The sequence below is a fragment of the Acinonyx jubatus genome, chromosome C2, assembly GCF_027475565.1.
Source record: "Acinonyx jubatus isolate Ajub_Pintada_27869175 chromosome C2, VMU_Ajub_asm_v1.0, whole genome shotgun sequence".
Lineage (NCBI taxonomy): Eukaryota > Metazoa > Chordata > Mammalia > Carnivora > Felidae > Acinonyx > Acinonyx jubatus.
In genome coordinates this window covers 1,208,139-1,234,371 of record NC_069384.1, presented here as the reverse complement: position 1 = coordinate 1,234,371, position 26,233 = coordinate 1,208,139, and the positions used below count along the sequence as shown (strand labels likewise).

The 26,233-nt window shown below is 60.4% G+C and overlaps 2 protein-coding genes across 19 annotated transcripts in view; one reads left to right on the top strand and one right to left on the bottom strand.

Annotated features, from left to right (window-relative positions):
• COL18A1 (collagen type XVIII alpha 1 chain) overlaps positions 1-577 on the top strand; it is a 92,114-nt gene extending 91,537 nt beyond the window's left edge. For all 7 annotated transcript variants that reach the window (XM_027041411.2, XM_027041409.2, XM_053220434.1 and 4 more), the window contains one exon: positions 138-577. In XM_027041411.2, the coding sequence (XP_026897212.2) occupies positions 138-351 (214 nt within the window). In that variant the 3' untranslated portion in view covers positions 352-577. The remainder of the gene's footprint in view (positions 1-137) is intronic.
• Positions 328-26,168, bottom strand: SLC19A1 (solute carrier family 19 member 1). Of its 12 annotated transcripts, none has more exons than XM_027041400.2 (7): positions 24,767-24,956; positions 18,681-18,916; positions 13,894-14,665; positions 13,624-13,816; positions 11,176-11,288; positions 3,255-3,715; positions 328-2,474 (listed from the first exon to the last, which is right to left on the bottom strand). In XM_027041400.2, exons 2-6 carry the CDS (start codon positions 18,867-18,869, stop codon positions 3,294-3,296), a joined length of 1,689 nt encoding a protein of 562 aa, XP_026897201.1. In that variant the 5' UTR covers positions 18,870-18,916; positions 24,767-24,956; the 3' UTR covers positions 328-2,474; positions 3,255-3,293. The 12 variants fall into 12 exon arrangements, with proteins under 12 accessions (XP_026897201.1, XP_053076412.1, XP_026897200.1 ...); XM_027041404.2 differs by lacking the exon at positions 328-2,474 and adding an exon at positions 4,368-4,501 and having other exon boundaries at positions 3,546-3,715; positions 11,176-11,317; positions 24,767-24,960; XM_053220437.1 differs by lacking the exon at positions 24,767-24,956 and adding an exon at positions 26,036-26,168 and having other exon boundaries at positions 328-3,715.
• Between the last annotated feature and the right edge of the window lie 65 nt (positions 26,169-26,233).

Below are 26,233 nucleotides of genomic sequence, written 5' to 3'. Positions count from 1 at the left end.
ACCCCCCAGGGACGGCCCCACAGGCAGCCGCACCTTGGGCCTTGGGGCCTTTGGGAAACGCCCTCCCCTGCCCGGAGTGGTCCAGATCCCGGGGGTCAGGGCTCGGGCCTGCGGCTGATGGCTGCTGCCTACCGCAGGCCTCAAAAGAGCGTGTGGCACGGCTCGGACCCCAGCGGGCGCCGTCTGACCGACAGCTACTGCGAGACGTGGCGGACAGAGGACGCGGCGGCGGCTGGCCAGGCCTCCTCGCTGCTGGCGGGCAGGCTGCTGGCGCAGAAAGCCGCGAGCTGCCGCAACGCCTTCATCGTGCTCTGCATCGAGAACAGCTTCATGACCTCCTCCTCCAAGTAGGGGCTCTGCCGGCTCAGACAGGCAGATGGACAGTCAGATGGCCAGGCCGGGAGGCCAGCAGCAGGGGAGCAGGGAAGCCGCCCTTAAGGAGTGTCTGCCCCTGCCCGCCCCCAGGGTGGGACCTGGCTGGCACTCTCCTGTATGGTTCTGTGGTTCACGTTTCATGTAACCCCCAAGAAATAAAAGGAAACCAAAGAGTGTATTTTTTAAAAAGTTTAAAACAAAACCTGGTGCCCAGACTTTCTCTTGCCCCTCCCCACCTCGCACAAGGCCCTGCCCCCTTCCTCTTTCACCCCAATCAGAACAGGAGGGAGACCCCCCCCCCCCGAGGCAAAGGAACATACTGACTTGGGGAGGTGTGTGTGCCGGAGGGCCTGGCGGGGGCCGGGTGGGGCCTCGGTCCCCAGCTGTGAGCTGCTGGGGCAGCTCAGGCCAAGGGCACAGAGTGGGGCCATTTCTCCTTGGCCTCCCGCAGCCACCTCCGGGCTAGAGCCAGCCCCAAACTCAGGGGCCACTGCTGCCCCCAGGCTATGGCCTTTACCCCAACACCACCTTGTGCTGGTGGCTGGGAGCCAGCCTGCACACGGGGCAGGTGCGTCTTCAGTTCTGTCCCACACCGGCTTCCCACGTGGAGCTCAATCCAGCCAAGGCCCTGCGGGGAGATTTTTAATCTCTACCCCCAGCGTGGGGCTCAAACTCACAACCCTGACATCAAAAGTTCTGACTGAGCCAGCCAGACGCCCCCAGGCTAGGAGTTGAGGGGCCCACAACCCAGGGATGGCAGTGTCCTGTCCCCGGGCCCCGCCCAGGTCCAAAACCCCTTTGCTGAGGCAAGGATTCCCAGAGCAGAGGCTTCCCTAGCCTTGCCCAGGAGCACATCCCGGAACCCAACTGGGCCCAAACCTACTCCCACTCCCAGGTGCCCGGCCAGAACTCCTGCCTGCTGAGTCCAGGGCCCCAGGTTTATCTTCATGGGACACAGAGTTCAAAAAACCACAGAGGAAAGGGGTGCCTGGGTGGCTCGGTTGGTTAAGTGTCCGACTCAATCTCAGCTCAGATCATGATCTCATGGTTTGTGGGTTCAAGCCCCATGTTGGGCTCCACACTGGGCACGAAGCTTACTTAAAACAAGGCACAGGGGCAAACAGGATCGTGACACCTGTCCTCAGCCAGGACACGGCTCACCTGAGACCGGCCTTGCCGAGCCCTGGGACCCGAGGCTGTGTAGACAAAGCACTCTGAAGGGGGCATTCTGGGGGCACCCCCAGGGTCCCTCCCCCCTGGTGGCTGTGCTGGGTCGTGGGCACGGAGCCAAGCGCTTCAGGTCTGCTGTCTCAACACTGCCCTGTAAACCACGGCAGCCGGTCCTGCTAACTGTGTAATGTGGTTTCCAAACAGGCTCCAAATAAAAACAGCGTTTTGCACGGACACTCAGTTTGGAAGCAGCCTTCGTTATCGTGAGACAGACCGTGGGGGTCTTTGTCCTGCTGGTGGGTCCCGCTGAAGGGGCACAGGTGGGCGTGGCTAGATGTACACGGATGTCAGATGCACACACGTGCACGGGGATGCTGGTGCCCTAAACCTTGTCTCCGGAGCGTCCCTGGGGACGGCCGGCAGTCCGCACAGGCAAGCCGGGGTGTAGACCCAGCACCCATGTTCTCCCCAGAGCTGCTGCAGCACGCGGAACCCACCATGGGGCCAGGTGGCTGGGCCACCCACCGATGGGAGCATTCGCAGGTCAGGGTGGGGGCAAAAGCAAAGGCCTGCATCATGAGGTCAGTGACCAGAGGGGAGAGGCACCGCCCTCCACCCGCCAAGTCCCGCAGGATCCCTGAGCATGGAAGGGGAAGAGCACTGCCCCTCCCCACGGGGTCCCTGGGGCATGGGGTGGGTGGGGTGGGGAGTCAGCGGGGAGGCCCCCTGTGGATGCCCCGCCCCCCAGCATCCTCCTGCAGCCTCAGGGCAGCCTCCTGAGACACCCTGCCCCCAACAAGCGGACCTCAGGGATCCCTGGGTGCAGGCAGCTCCTCTCCAGGAGGGCTGCTCCAACCTCTCTGCACCAAGCTGGCTCCGAGCAGCTGGCCTTCCCTTCCCGCGGGGCGTGGGCGCTTCTCAAGACAGGGCTGTAGGAGGGGGCTGTGCTCAGCTCGAGGCCGTGGGGGCCTGGTTTGGGTTCCTGCCTGGGGCCGGGGCCCTCTTCTTGGCCTCCTGACCAGCCGCCCCCACCCACGCCAGGTTAGTACAAAACCAGGAGCCCCTCCACGTGTGGGGTTTGATTTTGGGGAGAGCCGACGGTCTTGCATCTGAGGCGGTGTGCTCAGGGTGGGTCCCGTGTGGGCCGGCACGTGGGCGAGTGACCCCAAGCGGTCCGCAGTCACCAGTGAGGTAGGTCAGGGTTAGCCCGCTGGGGAAGCGGGGCTCCAGGGCCCCTGCATCCCTGCTTCCACCTGACGGGCAAATGTCTGCCAGCGGCCAATGCCTGGCGTCTCACCCGGAAAGAGAAGCCCACTGAGGCTTCTCATTTGGGTCAACTTTCTTTAGGAAAGGGACATAGTCTAAAGCAAGTACCTGGACAACTGGCCTTACCAAGTTTAGCCACAGGCTACGGGAATCAGGGATCCCGGCCTGGCCCTGCAGGGCACAGGATACCCTGTGGGGGACTGAGTCCCTGAGGCTGGCATCTTGGCCCCCTCACTGGTCCCCAGGAACAAGCAGGACCTGCCTCTTGTGGGGGGTGGGGTGAAGGCAGAGTGGCCTGGTGGGCACATGAGACCCCCCTCCCCGCCACGGGGACAGCAAGCCAGCCCGCACTGCCCCAGCAGGCAGCGGGATGGGGACGAGAACCAGTACTCAGGGCCATCGCCAGACAAGCCCTCGGGGTGTGGGTCACAGGGATATCCCACCTAGGGTCCCCGTCAGTCCCTGGCTCCACAATGCGAACACTAGAATGTGGACCGTGCCGGAACCCGGGTCCTGGGCCAGCTGCGAAGAGACATCCCTTCTGAGACATCGAGGCCCCATGACGTAGAGCACGGTGCACGGGCTGCCTCCGGTGCCAGAGGAGCCTGGCCTCCCGCTAGGCCGGGCTGGGTCAGGCTTTGGCCTCGGGCTGCTGGTTCTGTTCCCGAGAGGCCAACCCTGCCGTCCACACGCTGTCCTCCAGGGCCGGCGGGGGGACTTCCGGCTTCGGGCCACTGAGGCCTCTGTCCTGCAGGCTCAGCACCTGCTCGGCCTTCTCCTCCTGGGGCGGGGGCAGGGCTGGGGGTGGGTGGCGGCCTTCCCGGAGGTGCCGCAGGATCACCAGCATGGCCGCCGAGAGGTAGACAATGAACAGCACTAGGAAGTACACAAAGTAGACGAGGAACTAGAACAGAGAGGGGTAGGGGTGAGGTCAGCCCAGGCAGGTGAGGGGCAGGGGCGGGAAGGGGCCTGTGGATTCCTCCCCGGCTCTCCCTCCTCCCGCTGAGGCCATAGGAACACTGCAGGAGTGGGGCTGGGTGCCCGAGGGTCGGGGGACAGGCCAGGAGCAGGTCTCCACAGTGGGCAGGGCCCGCCCTCTGCCCTGCTCCAGGACGAGCCCTGGGGGGGCCCCCACCGCTTTCCCACAAGCCCCGGCAGTTTCCCTGCATCGCGTGGCCCTTGTGATCCACCCCAAGATGCTCCGCTCGATTTAAGATAACAAACATGAGCTTCATTCTGTGGGCCAAGTTCCCACGGCTGCCGAGGGCACAAGGACAAGCGTGTGCGGGAACTTCCCACACGGCAGAGCCCAGACGCAAGCCCCAAGCCAGTCTCTGTCCCGGGGATCGGTGCAGCTGCGCGGAGCGCCCAGAATGTGGCAACGTCCCTCCTGAGTCTCGTGATCGCCGGGACAGGCAGTCCAGGCGGTTCCGGGCGTCTGCGGGCCAGACCAGGCGTGGGTCCTGCCCGAGACCTTGGCGCTCCGCTCCCCGCAGGCCCCTCTCCGTGCCTTTCTGGGAAAAGCTCATCTTCACAAGCAAAACCGGGAAATGAACCATGACGGACACTGCTTCCAGGCAGATGGAGCGGATGTGTTTTCCCCACTCCTCCCCCAGGTACGGCTGACGCTCTGGACGTTACACACAGAGCACACAGACGAAGGCAGTTCACCAGCTAGGAGCCCTGGAGGCTGAGGACAAACACCAATGTGTCCCCCAGGCTTTTCTAATTTTGTGCTGTAATTTTAGAAACGAAACCAGGGGCGCCTGGGTGGCTCAGTCGGTTGAGCGTCCGACTTCAGCTCAGGTCATGATCTCACAGCTCGTGAGTTCGAGCCCCGCATGGGGCTCTGTGCTGACAGCTCGGGGCCTGGAGCCTGCTTCGGATTCTGTGCCTCCCTCTCTCTCTGCCCCAACCCACTCACATTCTGTCTCTGTCTCTCTCAGAAATAAATAAACATTAAAAAAAATTAAAAAAAAAAAAAAAAAAAAAAAACCAGCAACCCAGAAATGCCAGCTAATGAAGGGGGAAAAAACAAAAAAAAAAACAATAAAAGCTGTTCTTTCCAGCAAAAGGACTGGGACTGGAGAGGGACAGCCCATCAGGACAGGAAACGAACAGAGGGAACAGCCCTACAATGGCTGAACCCCACCCTCATTACCCAGACTACAATGGGGCCCCCGTCAGATGGTGGTGAAGGCCCAGTGGGGAGCTGGAAAGTTCACCCCGGCAGAAACCACACAGAAAGCCTGGACTTTCACTCTCCCCAGGCGGTAACAAGCCCCAAACCCCAGCCCTGTGGGTTGAGGACTTGTACCATTGCCCAGCAGCAGGGAGAACACCCCATCCCCGGTGGTGTCACTGGAGGCCATGTGGGAGCGGTCACAAGGCACCCCCCGCCTTGTAACCACTGGAGGCTGGAAGCCAGGTGGGGAGAACTGGAACCCCCGTCCTTGCCAGGCAGGCAGGAGGAGGGAGGAGCCCCCCCAGCTCCCTCTTGGTCAGGAGGTCTGAGCACAGAGCCTGAACTTCCACCCGCCTGGCTGTAACAAGGCACATGTCCCCAACTTCCTCTGCTGGAGCAGTGTCAGGAAAAAGCAGTTAAAGTGGAGGGTTTCAGTAAGATGCAGATCTCTTAACATAATCTCCGACATGTCCAGGCTTTAATAAAAAAATCACTTAGAACCACAAAGACCTCTCACTGAATGAATACAATCTACAGATGCCGTCACAGGGATGACAGGGATGTTAAAATTATCTGAGAGAGACTTTAACACAGCATGGTGAAACTGTTTCACCGTGCATGAACACTCTTGGAATAGGTCAAAAACTCTAAGAAAAGAAATGGAAGAGACAAAGAACAGCTAGAATTGAAAACACAATAACCAAACTAAAAACTCAATGGTTTCAACAACAGAACAGAACAGACAGGACAGAGAAAACAATCAACGAACTGGAAGATGGGGCGATGGAAATCACCAAATCTAAACAGAGAGAAAACAAGACTAAAAAAAACCAAACAAACAAACAAAAAAAGAAATCCTGAGCAGAGCTTCATTCCCTTATGTGACAAAAGATGTGATGTTGTGTCATGCGAATCCCACGAAAAGAAAGAGGATAGAGCTGGAAAACCTGAGGAAATAGTGGCTAGAAATTCTCCAAATTTGGTGAGAAATAAACCTACAGATTCAAGATGCTCAGGGAACGAACCACACACACAGGACAAACCCAAAGAAAATCAGACCAACACACACCATATTTAAACTTCTGAAGAAGCTAAAGGCAAAGGAAAAAGAAAAGCCTTGCGAGTAGCCAGGAAAAAGCAACACCTTAAGGGAAAAGCAGTGGACTTTTTCATCAGAAGCCAGTTAAGACCATAAGGATGTGACACATTTTTCTTCAAAGTTAAACGAAAAAACTATCAGCCTAGAAGCCTATATCCAGTATCATCTCCTTTGGGAATGAAAAGGAAATCGAGAGATTCTCAGAAAAAGGAAAAACTAACAGAAGAAGTTGTCACCAGCTGACCTACCCTAAAAGAAGGGCTTAAAGGAGAATTCTCTGAACAGAAAGGAAATCATTAAGAAGAAACCCTGGATCAACGGGGAAGACAAAACACAGCGAGCCAAATCATGGGTAAACAGAAGCCTTTCTTTCTCTTCTAGAAATTTCTAAGTGTTTGATAGTTAAAGCAAAATTTGGAACCCTAACTTATATGGCTGTAATGATACGTAGAGAAAATACTTGAGACAACTATACTATTAACAGTGGAAGGTAGGGGCGATGGGTGGCTCAGTCGGTTGAGTGTCCGACTTCGGCTCAGGTCATGATCTCCCAGTTCATGAGTTTGAGCCCCATGTCGGGTTCTGTGCTGACAGCTCGGAGCCTGGAGCTTGCTTTGGATTCTGTGTCTCCCTCTCTCTCTGCCCCTCCCTGGCTCATGCTCGCTCTCTCCCTCTCTCTCTCTCTGTCAAAAATAAAATTTTTTTTAATGAATAAATAAATAAAAACAGTGGAAGGTAGAATGACATGGTAGGAGATAAGATTTCTATACTTCGCTCAAATAGGTTATTTAACACACAGTCGCCATCAAAAAAGCTATAGCAAGAGATACACTCAAAAACACAACAGATAAATAAAATGAAACTCTAAAGAATGTGCAAACAATCCATAGGAAGGCACAGAAAATACAAAGGAGAAGAAAAGGAAAACAGAAAATGATATGGCAGATGTAAACTCTAACACGTCAATAATTTCACTAAACATAAATGGTCTACCTTCACCACTTAAGACAGACGTTTGCAGAATAGATTATAAAACATGACTCAATCATATGTAGTCTACAAGGAACTCATTTCAAATATAACAATACAGTCAGGTAAAAAGTAAAAGGATGTAAAAATGTGTATCACACAAATGTTAATTAAAGGAAAACAGAGGGGCACCTGGTGGCTCAGTCAATTAAGCGTATGAGTTCAGCTCAGCTCATGATCTCATGGTTCGTGAGTTCGAGCCCCGCGTTGGGCTCTCTGCTGACAGCTGGGAGACCACAACCTGCTTCGGATTCTGTGTCTCCATCTCTCTCTGCCCCTCCCTGCTCGCTTGTGCACTCTCTCTCTCTCTCTCTCTCTCTCGAAAATAAACATTTAAAAAAAATTTTTTTTAAGAAAACAGGAGTGCCTATGTTGATATTAGGTGAAGTAGACGTCAGAGAAAAGAAAATGACCAGAGGCAGAGAAGGACATTTCATAACGATCAAAAGCTCAATCCATCAAAACACACTGCAATCCCCACAATCCCCAAGGTGTGTGCAACAAACAAAAGACCTAAAAACACGTGAAGAAAAACACGATGGAACTGAAAGCAGAAACGACGAAAGCCACAATTAAGGATGGAGATGCCAACACTCCTCTCTCAACAATGGGATGAGACAAAATCCACAGGGAGACAGATTAAATCAATACCACCATCAATCAGATCTAACTGGAATTTATAAAACACTCCACCCAACAAAAGGAGAATTCACATTCTTTTCAAGGGTCCCACATAACATATAATAAGATAAACCACATCCTGGGCCAGAAAACAAACCTCAACAAATTTAAAAGGACTGCAATCGGATAGACTGTTTTCACTGATCACAAAATAGAATCAAAATGGAAATCAACAACAAAGATAACAGGAAACTCTCAAAACACTTGGAAACCAAACAAGACCATCTGCAATAATTATAGGTCAAAGAGAAATAAAAAGATACACTGAGATGAACAAAAATGAAAATGCAGCTTCCCGATCTGTGGGACGCGGCTGAAGCGGCAGCAGAGGGGACTGCACGCACAGCACTAAATGCGAATGTTAGAGAAGCCTCAAGGGGCACCCGGGTGGCCCAGTCGGTTGAGCGTCTGACTCTTAATTTAGGCTCAGGTCATGATCCCAGGGTCTTGGGACCGAGCCCCGTGTTGGGCACGCTTCGCGTGGAGCCCATTTAAGATCCCCTCTCTCCCTCTGCCCCTCGCCCCTACTCGCGTGCTCTCTAAAATAAAAATAAAACAAAAAAGAAGCCTCGGGTCATTGATCTAAATTCCCATTTCAAGAACCTAGAAAAAGATGAATATGAATCTAAAGCAAGTAAAAAGAAGGAAACAATAAGGAGGAAGTCTGAGCCAGCCGCAGTAAGGCAAGAAAAGGAAAGAAAAAGCATATGAAAAACAAACCACCTCCTGGAACTAACGAATGGCCACAGCAAGGCTATAAAACACCAACACCCGAGTATCGGGTGTATCCCTACGTGTTCTCAACGAGCACACGGTGCTGCTGGACCGAAGCCATGTGTGCAGGCCCCCACCTCCAATGGGACTGTGTTTGGAGACAGGGCCTTCAAAGAGGCAATTAAGGTCAGAGGGGTCATAACAGTGGGCCCTGATCCAATGTGACCCCTGTTCCTGGAAGCAGAGAGGGACACCAGACGTGCACACACACGGAGAAAAGTCACACACGGAGAAAAGTCACACACGGAGAAAAGTTCACATGAGGACACAGAAGACGACGTCTACGTGCCAGCAAGCCCTCGGGAGCACCCAGCTCTGCGCACACCCTGACCTTAGACTCTGAGCTTCCAGGATTGTGAGTTGCCCAGCGTCTGGTGCTTCCATATGGCAGCCCCGGCAGACGAGTGTGGACACGAATGTTAAAATACACTACCACTCACAATTGCTCAAAACACAATGAAATACTTAGGCATAAACCTAAGAAAGCACGTACAATACTCGTTTGCCGGAAACTGCAAGATGCGAGAGGAAATCAAGGATTCTCCACACAAATGCAGACACACACCACGTTCACAGACTGGAAACAGAGCGAAGATGCCAATTCTCCCCGAACAGACACGGGCTTCCTGTGAGTCGCAGCAAAATTCCAGCAAGAATTTTTGTAGGTAGACAAGTTGACTCTAAAATTTACACAGAAAGGCTGGGGAGCCTGGGTGGCTCGGTCGGTTAAGCGTCCGACTCTCGGTTTCGGCTCGGATCATCTCACAGTTTGAGCCCATGTCGGGCTCCATGATGACAGTGTGGAGCCTGCTTGGGATTCTCTCTCCCTCTCTCTGCCCCTCCAATGCTTGCTCTCTCTCTCTCAAAATAAACTTTAAAAAAGTTTTAAAAAATAAATAAAACTTACAGAGAAAGGCAAGGAAACTAGAAGGTGGAAACAATCCTGAAAACACGCTTCAAAGCTGGGGCAATCAGTCTGCCCAATTTCAGAGCTCACCGTGGAGCTGGCGAGCAGGACGCGGTGGCGGTGGCGGACGGGCAGGTGTCCAGCTCCGTGGGTGGCCCGAGAGCCCAGAAACAGACCCGCACAAACACGCGCAACGCGATTCTGACAACAGTGAGGCAGCAGTTGGACAGAGAAAGGATGGTCTCTTCGACAAGCGGGGCCGGGCAACAGGCCGTCCGGACAGAGGCGGCCTTTGACCTCACACAAAACTTAAGTCCGCGTGGGTCAGACTTAAAGGTAAACCCATGAAACTTTAAGAAAGAGATTGGGGAAGACTCTCGAGAGCCCGGGCCACGCAAAAAGTTCTTCCACGTGACGCCAAGCCCAGACCCATAAAGGGAGAAACAGGTAAACCAGAGCTGATCAAATCTGGAAGTTTTGCTCTGCAAAAACCCCGTCAGGATGGACAGATGGGCCAGAGAGGCACAGAACGCGCGGACCTCATACCGCCGACCCCACAAGGCATACAGGTGCGGGGCCGCACAGAACTCCGGACGCCCCCCAACTTACTAACAACCTCCCGTGGCCCGGCAACTCCACCAGTAACACGACTAACGCACACTTTGGATGCCGGCAGCTCCCAGCACAGTCTACCACACAGAGCACATCCACAGGGGGGCGCTCGGCAGACAGGAGCAAGCGCTGCACATGTTCTTCTCCTAACCAGCGTTTTCAAACCCCGCAGGCCAGTTTCCAAACAAGAGGGTCTGTCCCCGCCTGGCGCCTCTTTCCAGTCAGCTCTGGGGTCACTGCCAACTCAGCTCAGAGGCCGGGACTTCTCCAGGGAGCCCAAGCCCACTGAGGTCCAGGCTCCAGGCAGACGGGAGGCTGCATGCCCCCAGGCTCAGGGTACGTGTCCGGCCACGGGTGGGGCGGGGTGGTCCCCAGGAGCCTGGCTGCCTCCCTCCTGCGGGCCTGCCCTCTGGCTAATTCCAGCTTGCCCGAGGGGTCGCACTGTGGCCGAGACTAGCCAGAGTCACACGTGGGAGTGTCCCCCAACCTCACAGGGGACAGAACTCTCAAGCTCTTCTCAGAGGCACCGAGGACCTGCCCAGAGTTGGATGGAGGGAGGGACCAGACAGGGGCCCGCGCGCACCCAGGTCAACCCCAGGTCCACTCTCCTGTCTTGCGGACAAAAAACAGCTTAAGTGAGGGTCACGGCCCAGGCCGGATAGGTTTTGACATCAAAGGCAGAGACCTCAAACGGGCGGTGAGCTGTAACCACACAGGGAGGGGCTCACGGCCATACCTCTGTCCTTCCTGGGACATCAGCCGGTGTGGGGGACGCCGGGGGCTGCTCAAGGGGGCCTGCATCTGGGCGGCCTCGGGGGCCCCAGCAGCCTAAGCAGGGCTGGCTGTGCACTGCCCAGACCAGGGGGCCTGCCCGGCCCCAGCCTGGGCCCCCGGGACGGGGCAGCCCAACCACAGCTGACCCTTCCCTCCCTGCTCCTGCTCTGCCCCAGCCCACCCTGCCCACGCCGCCCCTGCAGCGCGCCCGCGGACCCAGACCCTTTGGAGGGGGAGATGCCGCTGGCCGAACACCCCTCCATAGGCTTCCGTCCCCAGGACGCGAGGCTGAAAGGGACTCACCTGCGAGCGCACCGGGAGGCCCAGACACCGCTTGTCGGCAACGATGAGGATGACGATGGTCTTGAGGATGGTGGCGAAGAATGTGTTGACTCCGAACACCAGGGCACAGAGCTCTTTAGAAAGAGAGGACGCGATCTGAAAGCTGAATGGGAAAGCAGCCGAGCTCAGACGCAGCTGAGGGGGCGCGCCCACCGCACAAAGGGAACCGGCACGACCGGCCCGGGACCCAGGCGGCGCTCCGAGCCCTGCGCAAGCTGTGTGCGTGCAACACCGAGGACAACACACACCCCGGGAAGACGTCCAGAACATCTCCTGGTAATTCTGAGACAGAGTAAACAGAGCCCCGAGAGCCTCGTGAGAACAGGCAGAAATCACGAGGGTTCTGGAATCACTGTTCTTTCACGACTCGAGAAATTAGGGGCAAAACAGTAAAACAAACAAGAAAAAGCAAGAGGAACGAACATGCACACGGCTCCCAGTCCTCTGCAGAAAAGTGAACATTTGAAGGTGCTTCCGCGAAAATCCCCGAGGTGCCTCTAAAAACAACTGGATAAAAAAACATTCCGAAGTTCTGAAGAATGAAGGAAAATACGCAAGAAGCCTTTCAAGAGGGTGACAGAAGCAGAGGGGCCGCTGTGCTGGGTGGGGAACAAGGAAGGGCCCCCGCCCGCATGAGCAGCAGCGAGACTGACGCAGAGTGAGGAAACCCAAGCTGGCCCGGGTCCCTGGCCACCTGCCCCGCGTGTCTCCTGTGTTCCACAGCCCCGGGTGGGAGCAATTGAGACGTGACAAGGGGCACACGGAGAGAAGCTCCCACCACATCCGGTTGCCCGAGGGACAGTACAGAACCCAGCAGGAGAGGCCAGATGCAAACTGTCCCTACAAAAGGCAAGGGGCCCGCAGGGCCACCGTGTGCCCGCCCAGGATCTACCGTCTTCTAGGGCACGTGCCCCCGCCTGGCCAGTCCCTCCTGGGACCCATCTGCGGCCATCAGAATCTGGAGGAATAAACGCAGATGAGGGGCTATCGACCTCAGGGCTCACACAGCTAAGTGTGCGGGGCAGGGCTGCAGCGGGACGAGCGTGGTCCCGGGTCAGCCCAGACACCCCGACGGCCGCAGCAGGCCTGGCGGTGGAACCAGAAGGGCCGTTCTCCACGCCAGCCCACGTCGTATCCCACCCTTTCTGCATTCCTACAATCAGCACAAACGTCCAAGGAGGAGATGTATCGAGTGCACAGCAGTCACAGCAGATGACCCGGAGCCCTTTCCGGTGCTGACCGTGGTGCTCCTGGCCAACGAGATGCCCTGGGGACATTTGCAGGCTGAGAGAGGGCGAGGAGGGACAGGAGGCAGGGAGGACCAGCGGGCCACACAGGGGGCCGTCAGGGGAGGCGGCCCCGGCCACGGGGAGCAGGCTGGGCGTCTTCCGAGGAAACCGTCCCCGGGGCGTCTGGCAGAGCTCGGCCCTCCCCAACAGAAGAGGAGGGACGCCTGGGCGGGTGTGGACTGAGTGTGGAGAGCAAAGCTGAGGACTGGCACTTCCGTGAGGCGACACCAAGGAGCTAGGAGCCTGAGGATGCCATGTGAGCTCAAGATCGAGTGCGGACAGATGATCTGATCAGGGGTGACCAGGAGGGGTGAGGCCCAGAGGGGAACCAGGGCCGGGCAGGGGAGCTGGTAACAGACCCAAGCCGACCTTGGGTGCAGGAAGCTCAAGGAGGGAGGGAGGCTCCTACACGTGTGGGGCGTGGGCACAATTGGTGTGAACATGTGTGGCAACAGCATACAGCTTCGTGAAAGGGTCAGTTCAAAGGAATACACAGAGGATCTTAGGAGCAAGCAAGACGTGGGCTGGAGAAAGTTCTGGAAGGCACAAGTGGGCTGAGGGCAGCACCTGGCTACTCCTTGGCTGTGTGTCACCGTGCCCTGCCACGGAAAGGGACAAGAAGGGCCTCGCGCCACAGTCAGGGCCACAGCAGCGCCCGGGGCCTCAAAAACAGGCCAGGGAGCAGGGAGGAAGGACATTACAAGGGCTGGTAACTGTGGACACCAAGTAGCCGCCACAGGAGAAGCAGAAGGGATGCCGATGCCACACGTGGTAGGCTCCGTGCCGAGCTCGGGGTCACGAAAGCCGGGACAAGCCGTGCCACGGACAAGGGACAGCTGGGCCCCTAGCGGGGGGGCACGCTAGGTTCACTGTTCCTCCCAGTAAGAGAGCACACCGCCCCGCTAGCTCCACGCTGCCTGCACGTGCCCCCTCTGCTCCCCACAGAACATTCTGGAAGGGAGGCCTCTTAACACATGCAGGCAGCCTGTCCATTCCCAGCGAGCAGGAGGAAGGCGTGTGGCCCTCCGGCCACCCGCCACCGGCCAGGCTGTAGCTCTGGCTCTTAAGCGGCCACCCAGACCACAGCCTCACACGGCCCGCCCCGCTCCAGTCAACTCACGTGGCGATGGGCACCAGGAACTGGTAGGCGCCACGGAAGAGCACAAAGGCCACGTAGCACAGCCAGATGCTGCTCGTGCTGTACATGAGGAAGACCAACGCAGCCTGCACTGCCGTCACGCCCGCGATGACCAGCTTCGCCCACAGCGCCCAGCGGATCTTCACGAAGCCCGCGGAGAAGGAGGTGATGGCACCTGGGGAGACAGGGCGCGTCACGGCCGTCCTGGGGAGGCGGGCGGGGCGGGCGAGGCCGGCGGGGCCGTGGGCGTACCGAGCAGGGTGGACGCGGCGTCCGCCCCCCCGTTGTAGACGGAGGAGGCGTCCGTGGTGGGGTGGACCACGTTCCACAGGATGTGCACGTAGTAGACGATCAGGTAGTAGGCGGCCGAGTTGAAGACCCACCAGAGGGACCAGAGGCGCAGCTGCGGCAGCCGCAGGTGGTCCCCCAGCTCCCGGAGCATGCGCACCAGGGTCCAGTCCCGCCAGGCCCCCAGCGGCGCCGGGCCCGGCTTGGCGTCCGCGGGCTGGGAGGGGGCCGGGTTCATGCGGTCCAGCTCGGAGGGCGAGGCCCCGTGGCGCGCGGGGGCGGCGCGGTTGAAGAAGAGGCTGCGCTTGGGGCGCTTCAGGAAGAGGGCGAGGACCAGGCTGAAGGTGAGGAAGCCCAGGGAGATGTAGTTGACCGTGGAGAAGGGGACCCGGCCCACGGTGACCAGCAGCTGGCCCAGCACGGAGCTGGCGAAGACGCCCAGCAGCACGGCCGTGCGCGAGTAGCCGGCCATGCGCTGGTAGCGGGCCGGGCACACGAGCGAGAAGACGTAGGAGGAGTAGGCGATGCGGGCGGCCATGGTGAGGCTGTAGAAGAGCTCCATGAACTGCATGTGCAGCACGGAGTCGCCCAGCAGCAGCAGCAGCCACACGGAGATGTAGCTCAGGCCCTGCAGCACCAGCACCGGCTTGTAGCGCAGGTAGTCGGTGAGCAGGAAGACGGGCACCAGCACCGCCAGGTAGGAGTAGGACAGCACCGGCGTGATCTCGTTGGTGACCTGTGGGACGGCAGGCTCGTGACACCGCGGCCCCTCGAGCGCCCCGGCCGCCCCCCCGCCCCCGGGGCCGGGCCGTCAGCGTTCTCCCGCCTTACTACATCCGATAAAAACACACGGCCGTCGGGACTGCGCCTGGCGGCCCGGCGCGCCAACCACGTCCACACCACGGCACGCCGGCCCCGCGGGCACGCCGCTCCCGGCACAGGACGCCGGGGGCTGCCTCGCCCGGGACGGCGGGCCCGGGACGCCGGGGACCGCCTCGCTAACGAGCAGTCATGACGCGGTCACGTGCTAACCCAGCTTTGTTTGTTCCTCGTGATACAGAAACACGATGTGGCTTCTCCTTGGTCACAGTTGTGACCAACTTACACTCCGGTCTCAGAAGGAAAGGCCGCAGACGACGAGTGCGCGCCACAGGTTTCACAGACCAGAAGGAAGGGAAGAAACCACAAGGAAAAGGGAACCGGGCCAGAGGCAACAGCAGGGCCCGGCCAGGCCCCCCTCACGCCTGTCTGCTGGGGGAGGGCACCGGCCACCACCCTCACTCGGTCCCGGGGCACAGGGACACTGGGTGGGAAGCCCCTGCACCCAATGCCACTGGACCCCACCACGGGGCTCTGGCCGTGGCTCGGATCCACCGGGGCAGGCACAGGTGGGCCCCCAGAGGCTGCGGCCTCCCTGGGGACCCACCGGACTCAGGGCACCAAACCTGACTCGGACCACAGAGCAATCCCGGAGACAGCCCAGGGGGCCCTCGGCCCCAAAAACCAGCAGGCTCCGAGGCCCCGGAGTCGACCCTGGGTCAGCACGGGGGGCCGTGCCCACCACCTACCAGGCTCTGGGACGCCACGTGGACCCAGCGCTTCAGAGGGTTCAGCCGGGGAGTTCTGCGGCCCCGGCGCCTGCCCGCCCAGGGGATGCTGTGTGATGGGCCCGGCTGGCCACAGACGGTCCCGGGCCGAGTGTGGAGACCTGTTTCTGCCCTCGTGCACAGGACAAGCCTCAGGGCCCAAGGAAGGCCGTCGGGAGACCCAGCTCTGAGACACAGGGGCCCGTGACAGAACTTCCCTGGCTGGTGGCCTCTTAAACCCACATGGCCATGGGAAGCTGAGGATGACCCCCAGGCCGTGGCCCCCGAGACACCGTGCACAAAAGCCCCAGGACATTCTGGGACACTCGGTGCAGGTGGGCCCCAGGGGAAAGAAGAACCTGCACTTGGTCACCAAGAGCCACAGGGTCCCAGCTGCAGGGGGGTCTGGACCGTGTTTACAGTCTCCAAGAACATCAAACGGCCCTCACTTACGATGTCTCCTAACGACCCCCAGCCCCGCCCCGCAGCCCCACTTGGCTTCCCCTCAGGCCTGGCAAACGGCTGACCCATGTCACACGGGGAAGTTCCTGGAGGAGAGGGCACCCACGGGGTCCCCAGGGCAGACGGCAGCTGTCACGTGGCCCGGCCCTGGCACGAGGTCAGCCTCGTCCCGGCCCGAGCCTAGCGTCGCCTGGACGCATTCCCATCCCGCTAGGGTCTGGTCCAGGCTGACGGGGAAAGTGCGGAAACCGTGCCCAGACCTAGATCCAGGTGGCTTCCGGGCTGCTCCTTCTCGGATCGGGCCGGCTCGGCCGGGCCCCACAGCAGCCGCGGGAAGGCAGGGAGGATGGGGCACCAGGATGGAGACCAGCGGGTTCTGAGGAGTGGGACGAAGGGGGCAGGGCAGAGCCACGGCCTACCCAAACTCCGGGAGGAAACACCAGAGCCGATGCCAGGCGGAGCCTGTACGCGCACGGAGAACCGCCTGAGGCGAGGGCGGGAATGACACGGGGACCTTCACTGAGGAGGCACCAGGTGGTGTCAGCCCCGTGAGGATGGGGGTCAGTGGTCCCGGGCGGGGGCTTTCCGTGGGGGCTGCGGCAGCAGGACTCAGCCAGGCAGCCTGGATGCAAAGGAATGACAGGCCTGCGGGTGCAGAGCAGGACCCGTCCCCTCCCCAAGGCGCCTCCTAAGTCTGCGGCGGAGGGGGGGCCACGTCAGGCGACCTCACAGCATGAACCGTGGACCATCTGGCCAGACTAAGGCTTACAAAGCGGGGGAGACCAGCCCAGACTAGGAGAAACACATGACCCCAAAGGGCAACCAGAAGGCAGACAGCCCCGGAGGAGGACACGGAGGCTGGCCTGCGAGCACAGAGACAGCCAGGTGACAGCCAGGCCCCGCGGACCGCACGGAGAGCAGAGAGCCACAATCCAGCAGCACACCGGCTGTTCGCGGCGATCAGATGGGCAGAAACTCAACAGCACCAGTCAGATGCTGGCGAGGGAAACGGAAGCCACGTGTGCGTGGCCAGGCCCAGTACACCTGCCGGGGGCTGGGGCAGGGACAGCCTGGAGGCCACCTAAGCACCGGGTGAACGCTCTGTGGTTCCACCCCCAGGGTGCATGAATGTCACGTCAGCCCGAGCCCGTGGGGACCAGCGTCCCCAGTCGGCCCAGCAGCGAGAAGCCGCAGCGGCTGTGCGGACACAAGCCAGCCAGCTCACAGCTGCGCCACCCGTGGGCCCCGCCGAGCAGCCGTGAGCACAGCCTGCCCGCCTCTGCTGCCCGTCTGATGGCGTCCACGGGGCTGGTGGTCTGGCTGAACGTCTGGAACCCCCCACAGCGGACACTTGAGCCACAGTCTGAACTGCGTGGGTCCCCTTGTCTCCAGCTTGTTTTCAGTAAATATAGTCCAAGTGCCACATTGTTTTCTCTTCCTTACGATGTTCTTAAAAACACTTTTTTCTCTAGCTTCCATTGCTATAAGGATAAAATACGGAACACACATGACACACGGAATACGTGTTAACTGTTCACGCTGTCGGCAAGGCTCCTGGTCAACAACGGTGGGCTATCAGTAGCTAAGTTTTGGGGAAGTCAGGTTATACGCAGATTTTCAACTGCACAGGGGTTGGGCACCCCTAAGCCCCAAGTTCAAGGATCATCTGTATTCGATCAGTTCACGTGCAACTGGAGAGCAGGCAGATGAGCTTTATAACTTTGCTGCAGCCATTTTTCTTGTTTTTCTGGTTATTTGAATGGAGCTTCGCATACGCGCTTATTCCGATGAGGGCCGGCCGCCCCTCCGGACAGCAGTGCTCCTGAGAGCGACAGCCACCCGGCCCACCAGTGAGCGCGGGAGGAGGGCCAGAGAGCCTGAGTGGGGGTTGGGGGGGCACAGGGCCCCCCCCCTCGGAAGTGACTGGCTCTGGGATCAGGTGCAGTCACATGCAGGGTTAGACCTCCTGCGAGCCGGTCAGGCGGGTATTTCCATCTTTCCCAAGGCGGCTACTTTGAGGGTCAGGCCTCGGCAACGCCACTTGACTTAAACAAGTCTCAGGTGTGCAAGGGGACGGTGACAAGCTCTCAGGGAGCAAGGAAGGCAGCAGCTCAGCATGACCCACAGTTCAGACACAGTGACAGGGGACACAGGGGCTGGCGCACACGCTGGAGGGGACGGGTGGCCAGAGGCCGAAGGGCAGGGATGAGTGAGCAGGGAGCCTGGGCCGGGAACAGGTCGGGCAGGAGAGCCAGGCGGTAAGCAGAGCTGGCACAGAAGCCCTGACCGAGGGATTCATTGACCAACAGCCCTTGGGTCCTTTAGTTTTGTGGAGAAGGAAAGGCTGGAGGTGTGTAATCTGTTGCTGCCCCAGGGTGTAAGCTCATTAGTCAAGTTTCAAGGAGACCCTCTGTCCTGGCTGCCTCATCAAAGGGAAATTCCTCAGTCCTCCAAGGCTGCAAGCAAGCCGTCTCAGCAGGTGAGCCCGCGGGGGCGGGGTCCTCCCCCTCCGGCTGGGGCAGCCAGCCATCCCTCTCGGCTGCCATCCCTCTCGAACTGGCCTGGTCAGTGACAGCCTGACCCTCGGTGTGGAGGCGGCCCTCAGGGGGAACGGGATCGGGACCCCTGACCCCCATAGCCACCTGCCCTCGCAGGCTCAGCCACCTCGGGCCCGGGGCGCCCCCACATGCCGCGCCCACGCACCTGCTCCTGCGTGAAGTTCTTATCGGTGCCCAGGAGGTAGGGGGTGATGAAGCTCTCCCCGGGCCGCATCTGTGCCATGAAGCCATAGAAACACAGGTAGAACACCAGGCACCTCCAGGATTTGAGCTCAGGGTGCCGCCCAAGCTCCGGGGGCTCCTGCTTCTCCGCCACCTGGCCGGAGGGCACCATGCTTGCTGTCCAGGCCGCCCACAGCCCTGCAGGAGAGGAGGCTGTTCCTGAAACAGACGAGGCAAGAATCGGGGCAGCTCAACCGGCAGCCCATGGACACCACCCTGCCTGCCCCCCAGAAACAACACCGAAGAGCGTCCCCTTCTTTCACGGAGTTAGGACCCAACGTCCACACGGGGAGAAGAGCCCAGAGGCCCCAACCCTGAGAATCCCCCGGAGCCCGTAGCAACCCAGATGCCGGGCGCACCCACTGGGCTGTCACCACCTCCGGGGGCTACCGGGACGACCTCACCCCATACCTCACCCACCACGGGATTGGCTCTTTAAACATCAACTAAAGCCAAATACAGCTTAAAATCCAGTCCTCAAGCACACCAGACTCATTTCATAAGTGCTCACAGCGGCGGTAATGGCTATGGACTATGGGGTGGGCACGAATCCCTCCCCGGGAGAGGTCTCGGGGACAGCCTGCTCCGGCGGCTGGTGTCACGGCACCTGGACACATCCCTGTGCGGAGACCCAGCTGCCCCAAGATGGCAGGAAGAGACCTTGCCGGGCCGCCTGGCACACACCTGGCCACAGTCAGCGAGCTGCAGCCTGGGGGCGCCATCCCGTCGCTGGTGGGGGGGACTCCGTGCACAACACCGGAGGACGTGGCAGACGAGCCTGGGGGTGACACTGACTGTGGGCAAGGAGGGCAAAGGGAGAAGCAGGAGCCTCTGGAGGAGAGGGTGACAAGGTGACAGGAAGGGACCACATGGGACAGAGGCCTTCAGCCTAATGACCCTGGAGCCTTGAGAGGCGGCAGGAGGAGCGTAGGCTGCCAGGTGTCCCCCAAGGGCAGCCGCACCCGGGGGCACTTTGGGTTTGTTTGGCCCAGGTGTGAACAGCAGCTTCCCAAACCGGCTAAGCCTACTCCCGCAGAGAGCAGCAGGAGGTCAGACCCAGTCCAGTTTCCGGTTTCGGTTTGCTGCTGTTTCCCTTTGTTACTATGTTTCTATAAGTCAAGTGACACTGGCTCTCCATTTAAGGCACTGATACACCCTTCTTTTTAAATAAGCAGGAAGCCCGGGAGGCAGGCATCGTGGGAGGGTGGGGAGGACACGCGTGCTAAGGAGCCACGCTAAGGAGCCCTGTGGCTCAGGCCGGGTAGGGATGCCCTGGGTGCAGAGGGTGGCGGGGCTGACAGACGGAGGGAGAACTCTGCTCCTGCGCGGCCTGGCCTTTCAAGGAGAGTGCGTAGAGGGTGTGGATCCGGGCAGGGACGCCCTCCAGTTCCCAGCGGGCGCAACAAGTTCCCAAGATGTGAAACCAGCCTTGTGGGGGGTGGTCCAGGGACCCCGAGGAAAAGCCACCAGACTCCCAGCACAAGCAGCCCAGAGACCATCCAAGCAGGAAGTGCTCCCACACTGCTCCCAGGATGAGCCGCAGAAGAGCCAGGTGACTGCAGAGACCCCACCCACAGGAAGCAGAGAGCCTCAGCAAAGTGAACTGTGGCCTCGTGAGCAGGCCTGTCCCCGCCTTCCACGCACCCACGCTTGTTTCTGTGACGCAGGGAAAACCAGGAGGACAGCAGTGAACCCCTCCAAAGCCAGGCTGGAGGGTCTGTGGGGGCTACGTGTGATGGCAGGGGCGAGGGGCAGCTGCAAGAATTTGAGAGTTTCAAAGGCGGGGAGGGTGGTGGTCCCAGGAGTTACAAGGTCCTGGGCCAGCCCCCTCAACGTTCCCAAGGGGCCAAATGAAACGGTCAGCCAGGAGGCAGAGCTGCAACTCCCCCCACCCCCGGAAAACCGCCACAGGGCGCACAGGCCAAATGGCTTCAGCAGACAGACCGGTATTCCCTCCTCCAAACCCACCAGGAGCTCGTACACATGGGGGGCCCAGGGCCACAGGGAGAACCACCCAACCTCGGGTGCACCCCCAGGGACCCCCATCCCTGCCCCAGGACCCCCTCAAGTTCACTCCCCCACTCCCAGGTACACTCCCTGGATGCCAGGGCAACCCCACGGTCACCTAGCCAGGCTCCCCAGCTCAGGGTGAACAGCCAAGAATCCACCTGAACCCAGGGTCCCCAGGGGCAGGTCCCCACCCTCCCAGGGGCTCAGAGGCCTTGAGGACTTGGCCATCCTGTTCAAACAGGGGTCATCTCCAGAAGCAATGAGAACTTACCATTACCTGGTACCCCCTGAGTCCTGGGGCAATGGTGCAAGTTTCAGACACGAGCACCCAACACACTAATGCTTTTTGTTCTATATCCTGGACTCCAAAGGCTTCGGAAACCCAGGAGTGGTTCTTCCCTCCCTACAGTGAGAACTGCCAGGAGCTCCCCGTGCAGCTGTGTGAAGGTCTGGGTCACGGCCCAGGACTCTGCACCTTACACGTCCCGCGGGCAGGCCCGAGCAGGTGAAAGAACACAGCGCCCCAGGACACTCTGCCTCTGGTCCCTGGCTAGACGTGCAGGGCTCCATCTCCACGTCAGGACTCCCAGGGAGTGTGGCCACCCCACCCCAACCATCGCTCAGGTGGGCCCCTGGGAGCCCTCCAGGGTCACAACACAAAGGTGGGCCAGCCTCAATGCCCAGAAGGATGGGTATGAAAGGAGACAGCCCAGGTGATGGCCAGGGAGCCCCTACCACCGAGGAGCTCACGGAGGACGGGGGGAGTATCTACAGAGACGGTGCATCAGAGAGCCCCTTCCCTGCCTGCCCATTCTCCAGTTCCATCCCTGAGATCTAGGGACACTGCCCTGTGCAGGGCTCAACCTGCTGGGTGGCCAAGGGCCCCAGCCCTTCTCCCAAGTTCCATAATAGCTGGGGTGAAGGAGAGGCCTCCCCCAGCCGGAAGAAGCCCTGGCCTCTGGGGCCGCCTCTGTTCTCTGACCACATGATGCTAAGTTCCCCCCGACCCCACGCCCCCACAGCTCACTCCAAGTCCTCGGCTCAGTGTCCTGCACACAAGTCTCACCTCTGGGGACCACGCTGTGTTCGCTCTACACTTGCGGCCCGCGAGCTGGCCTGAGTCACCCCTGCACGGCAAGTCCACCTGAAGTGTCTGTGAATGTTTGCTCGAGACCGGTTCCCAGCAGGGGTCTCCGCAGAAGTGCAGCGGGGCCTCCCACCCACCGCGGGCACACCGGAAAGGGGAACTCGGCTCCTCAGCCCGGGCACCAGGGGCAGTGGAGACGCCCGCCTGCGATGGAGAGTACGTTTACTGTCCCGCTGCTGGCCCAGCCTCACCCTGCCCCGTGCCAGGAGGCAGAAACAGCAGTGAAGGCGCGGAGGAGCATGGAAGGCTCCAGACTCTCCAGAGCATTCCTTCAAAACTGGGCACCTGCATTTCTGCTCCAGATATTTCTCCCAACTGTTGTTTAAGAGCCCGGCGCCTCCTCCAGCTCGGGGTGGGGGTGAGGGGGCCCGGTCCTGGACCTCCCCGTCCCTAGCTGCTCCAGGCCCCCTGACGTGAGATGTCCCACCGCAGGGGCACCCAGGGCTGAACTCAAGGAGGCAAGAGAGCCTATAAGCCGGGGCACGTGTGGCAAAGCTGACCCTCTGGTCACCCCTCACAGCTGAAGTGCCACCACCTGACCTCCCAGAACAAAGGACAGCAGGCCGCGGCACGACCTGCCATGTGAAGTGGTCGCTGGCGATGCTTATCTGCACGGAGACACCCTGGGGTCATCAGGCTTGTGTCCACTTTGGAATGTGCTTCTCCCACACTTTGAGCAACTTCTCAACAGGCTGGGCATGTACAGGCTGGGCAATTCAGAATCCAGGGAACTCTGAATTGAGCCAGGCAGGACAGGCTCAAGGGGAGGAGCTTGGTCCCCTCCCTGGAGCACGGCCTGCCACACAGAAACAGGAGCCAAACCTCCGGAGTCTAATTTGAAATCCATTTTTAACACTGGCCACTGGGGAAAAGGTGTTGACCACTACAGGACCAGTGCGTGTTGACAAGCCCTGTCTCGCGGCCTCTCCAGGAGGAAAGGCAGCCCGTGCCCGCGACTGAGCATCAGAGAAAAAGGCCAACTCAGAAGCCAGGGGGCTCAGCCAGCGAGGCTGGGGCCCTGCCCACGTTCAGGTGGACTTCGTCTGCTTCGGGTGAGTTCACTCAACTCACCTGGGCTGGGTGTAGACACCAGCCCTGACGAGTGGCCAGCTGCCACGGCCAGGACTCAAAGTCCTCTCTTGAAAACACGCAGGCCCTTCCCAGGCTCACGCTCCAGGAAGGTGAGGAGGGGTGCCACCACACGGGCACAGGTGCAGCACAGCCCAGAAGGCAGATGAGGCACTGAGCTCAGGGCAAGTGGCCAGCAGGACGGGCCTGGACCGCAAGTGCCCTGACCCCAGCCCAATGCCATGCAACTTCAGGCCCCTTCAGGGCAACCGAAGGAAACACCGACCAACCAGGAGAGTCGTGGGAGGGGACCGAGGACCCCAGCAAGTGCCCCCAAGAGAAGGTTCTAACAGCCCCCACAGGGATACCCCCCCCGACCACCCGTCCTGGGGGGGGGGGGGATTCTGTACCTCCAGGACCCAGTCTAGAGACACAAAACCAAAAAAAAGCAAAATCCACCTGCCTTGTTTTGTGCTTTAAACCGGCTACTGCTCCCCCAGGTTAACGAGGGAGGTTCATTACATTCTTAGTGAAAAAGAAAGACCCCCACAAATCGCTTGACACAGTTCCCTGTTCCAAAGAGTCAAATTGCAGCTTCTGGCCGTCACTACTGTAGACACCGAACCCACAAGTTGAAAACTGGCTGATCATCACTGCCCAGCACAAGTGACTAAAATATCCAGAGTTGCTGACATCCACTAAAGCCCCCTCGGTAAGAAAGGAATGAGTAGCACCAACTCGAAAGGATTCAAAGACAGAGCAATGCAGTATGGTGGGAGACAGCAGGGGGAGACACCATCTGGGGTCCTTCAGGCCTGGGCACTGGGCTCCCACACCTGCAGAGTAAGGCAGTTCCCCCAGGCCAGAAAGTCCTGGTTCTGCTCATTCAGTCTGGACTGCAGGAGGGCCCTCCAGTCTCCCTTATGGAGAGGGTCTCAGCAGGGGACCCTGTTCCAAAAACTGTACCCTACCCGCACTCTGCGCAGCATGGGAACCAGCTTCTTCTAGATGCTCTGGACTTCTGAGCTGTCTCAGATCCTAACCTGTGCTCAGACCAGTGGGGCTGGGGCTGGGCGCCCCGAACATGCCGCGTGTGTCTGGGCCACAACCCTGGACTCTCCAGAACAAGCGTTTCACTCGCGGAAAGTAAACAGGACCCTGGAGGATAGCTTCCTCCTGCAGATGTAGGGCAGGTCCACTCAGGAAAGGACCGCAAGCACAAGGCTCGGGTTCCCAGACAATCTCCAGCACTCCCTGCTGCAACCGCTCCTCCAAAAAAGATGGCCATCAGCACCTCTGAGCTCTGGGGCAGGAGACGAACAATGGGCCCGGCAGGGACTGGGAAGCGCGCCAAGGGCCCTCCGGGTCGCGTGGGTGGACCGGGGATCCCCCGCTGCCCCGCAGGCGGAGCACGTGCGCACGGGTGGTGCTGCCGGGGCACCGTGCCCGGCCGCCAGCGCCGAGTCCACGCGGTTCTGTCCATCCTGGGTAAGAGTCCCAGAGTGACGGGGAAGGGTCGGGGCGGCGCTCAGACCCCAACTAGCCGGACAGGTGCTGAAGTGACCGGAGGTGAGCGAGTCGCGCCACAGAGGATCGGAGCGTGCGCGCACCGTGAGCACCGGCGGGAAATGCGGCGGGCGGGCGATGCCCGAGTCCCTCCCTTCACGGGACCCACGGCCACCGCGGGGAGGAACGGGTCACCGTGCGCCCAGGTCGCGCCCTGCACGCGCCGGCCGTGCCCACGCCCGTGCACTGACCCCGCAGCCCCCGGCCCGTGCACTCACCCCGCAGCCCCCGGCCGTCATTCACCCCGCGGTCCCCGGTGCGCGCCTCCCCAGGTACGCGGGCGGGCGGGCGGGCGGCGTCCGCTCCTAAAGGCGCGCTGCAGCGCTGGGCGGGGGCGAGGACCCACCCGGAGTGGGCGCACGCGCCGCCCCGGCGCACACAATGACCCGCGGCCGCGGGCGCTGCCGGGAAAGGCGGCGGGACCACGCCCCCGGCCACGCCACGCCCGCGCTCCGACCCGCGCAGCCGCGGCAGCGCTCGCCGCGGTGCCCCGCGCTAGTTCTCAGGCTCGCGGTCCGCCCGCCCCGCCACTGCCTCCCGGTCACGAGGCCGCCTCTTGGCGCGGGCCTGGGAGCCTCCGTGAGGGGCCTGGCCCATCCACGGGGCGTCCGCACCACCCCCCCCCCCCCCGCCCCGGCCCCAGCCTCCACTCGACCGCCCCTCGAGGTCCCGCCGGCATGCAGCCCCCTCTGCACCGTCGCCCCGCCCCTGCCCGCCACAGCCCCCGCTGGGTCGTCCTCCTGCCCCCCACTCCGCCCGCCGCCTCCACTGGACTGTCCCTCGCGCGCCCACCTGACCCCCGATGTAGCCCCCACCGGACTGCCCAACACCTCCCCCACCCCACAGGCCTCACCAGGCGGCACCCGGGCCGTAGCCCCCCCACCCTGGACCGCTCTTCCCACCCCCCCCAAGGCCCCCACCGAACTGTCCCCCCAACCAGCCCCGCAGCCCCTTCTGGATCATCCCCCTTGCCCCGCCCACAGCCTCACTAGACTGTCACCCCGCCCCGCCTCCAAGCAGATCCCACTAGACTAGCAGATCCTCCCCTCGCCGCAGCCCCTTCTGAGCCGTCCTGGCCCCCCACCCACCCTGAGCCTCTACTGGATTGCCCCCCTCCAGCCCCCACCCGACTACACCTCCCCCAGCCCCCGCCTTCTCATTGCACCCCAGCTGGAGCCCCTACTGGGCCTTCCCCCCTCCCTCTGAACTGTTCCCCTGCCGCCTGTGAAACCCCCATGAAGCCCCCACTGAACCACTCCTCCCAGAACCTCCATTGGACCACCCCTCACCGGCCCCCACTGGGCCGAGGCTCCCAGAGTCCACTGGGACCTGCGCACACCTACCGCCGGCCCTGGCTGCAGTGAGCCCAAGTCCTGGAGGGAGGCCCTCCAGCCCCCCTACCAACTGTGACTGCCTCTTGGAAGAGTGCCGGCCCCTTGACCCCTGCTGGGGCCTGCCCCCCCCCCCCCCCCCCCCCCCCGCCTTACCCAGCTAGAAGTTCATGTGCTTTTCTTTTTGGCTCATTTTAAACGTTCCTTTTCTGGCTAAGCTGCAAGCTCAAGCCAGGGACATCGGTCACTGTGCCAGGCAGGACAGAACTATTGGTGTTTTGATTATCTTCCCCCTACCCCCACGCAGCACCAGCCAGTAGGATTCACCATGACCCACATTTGGTTTGGAGGCTG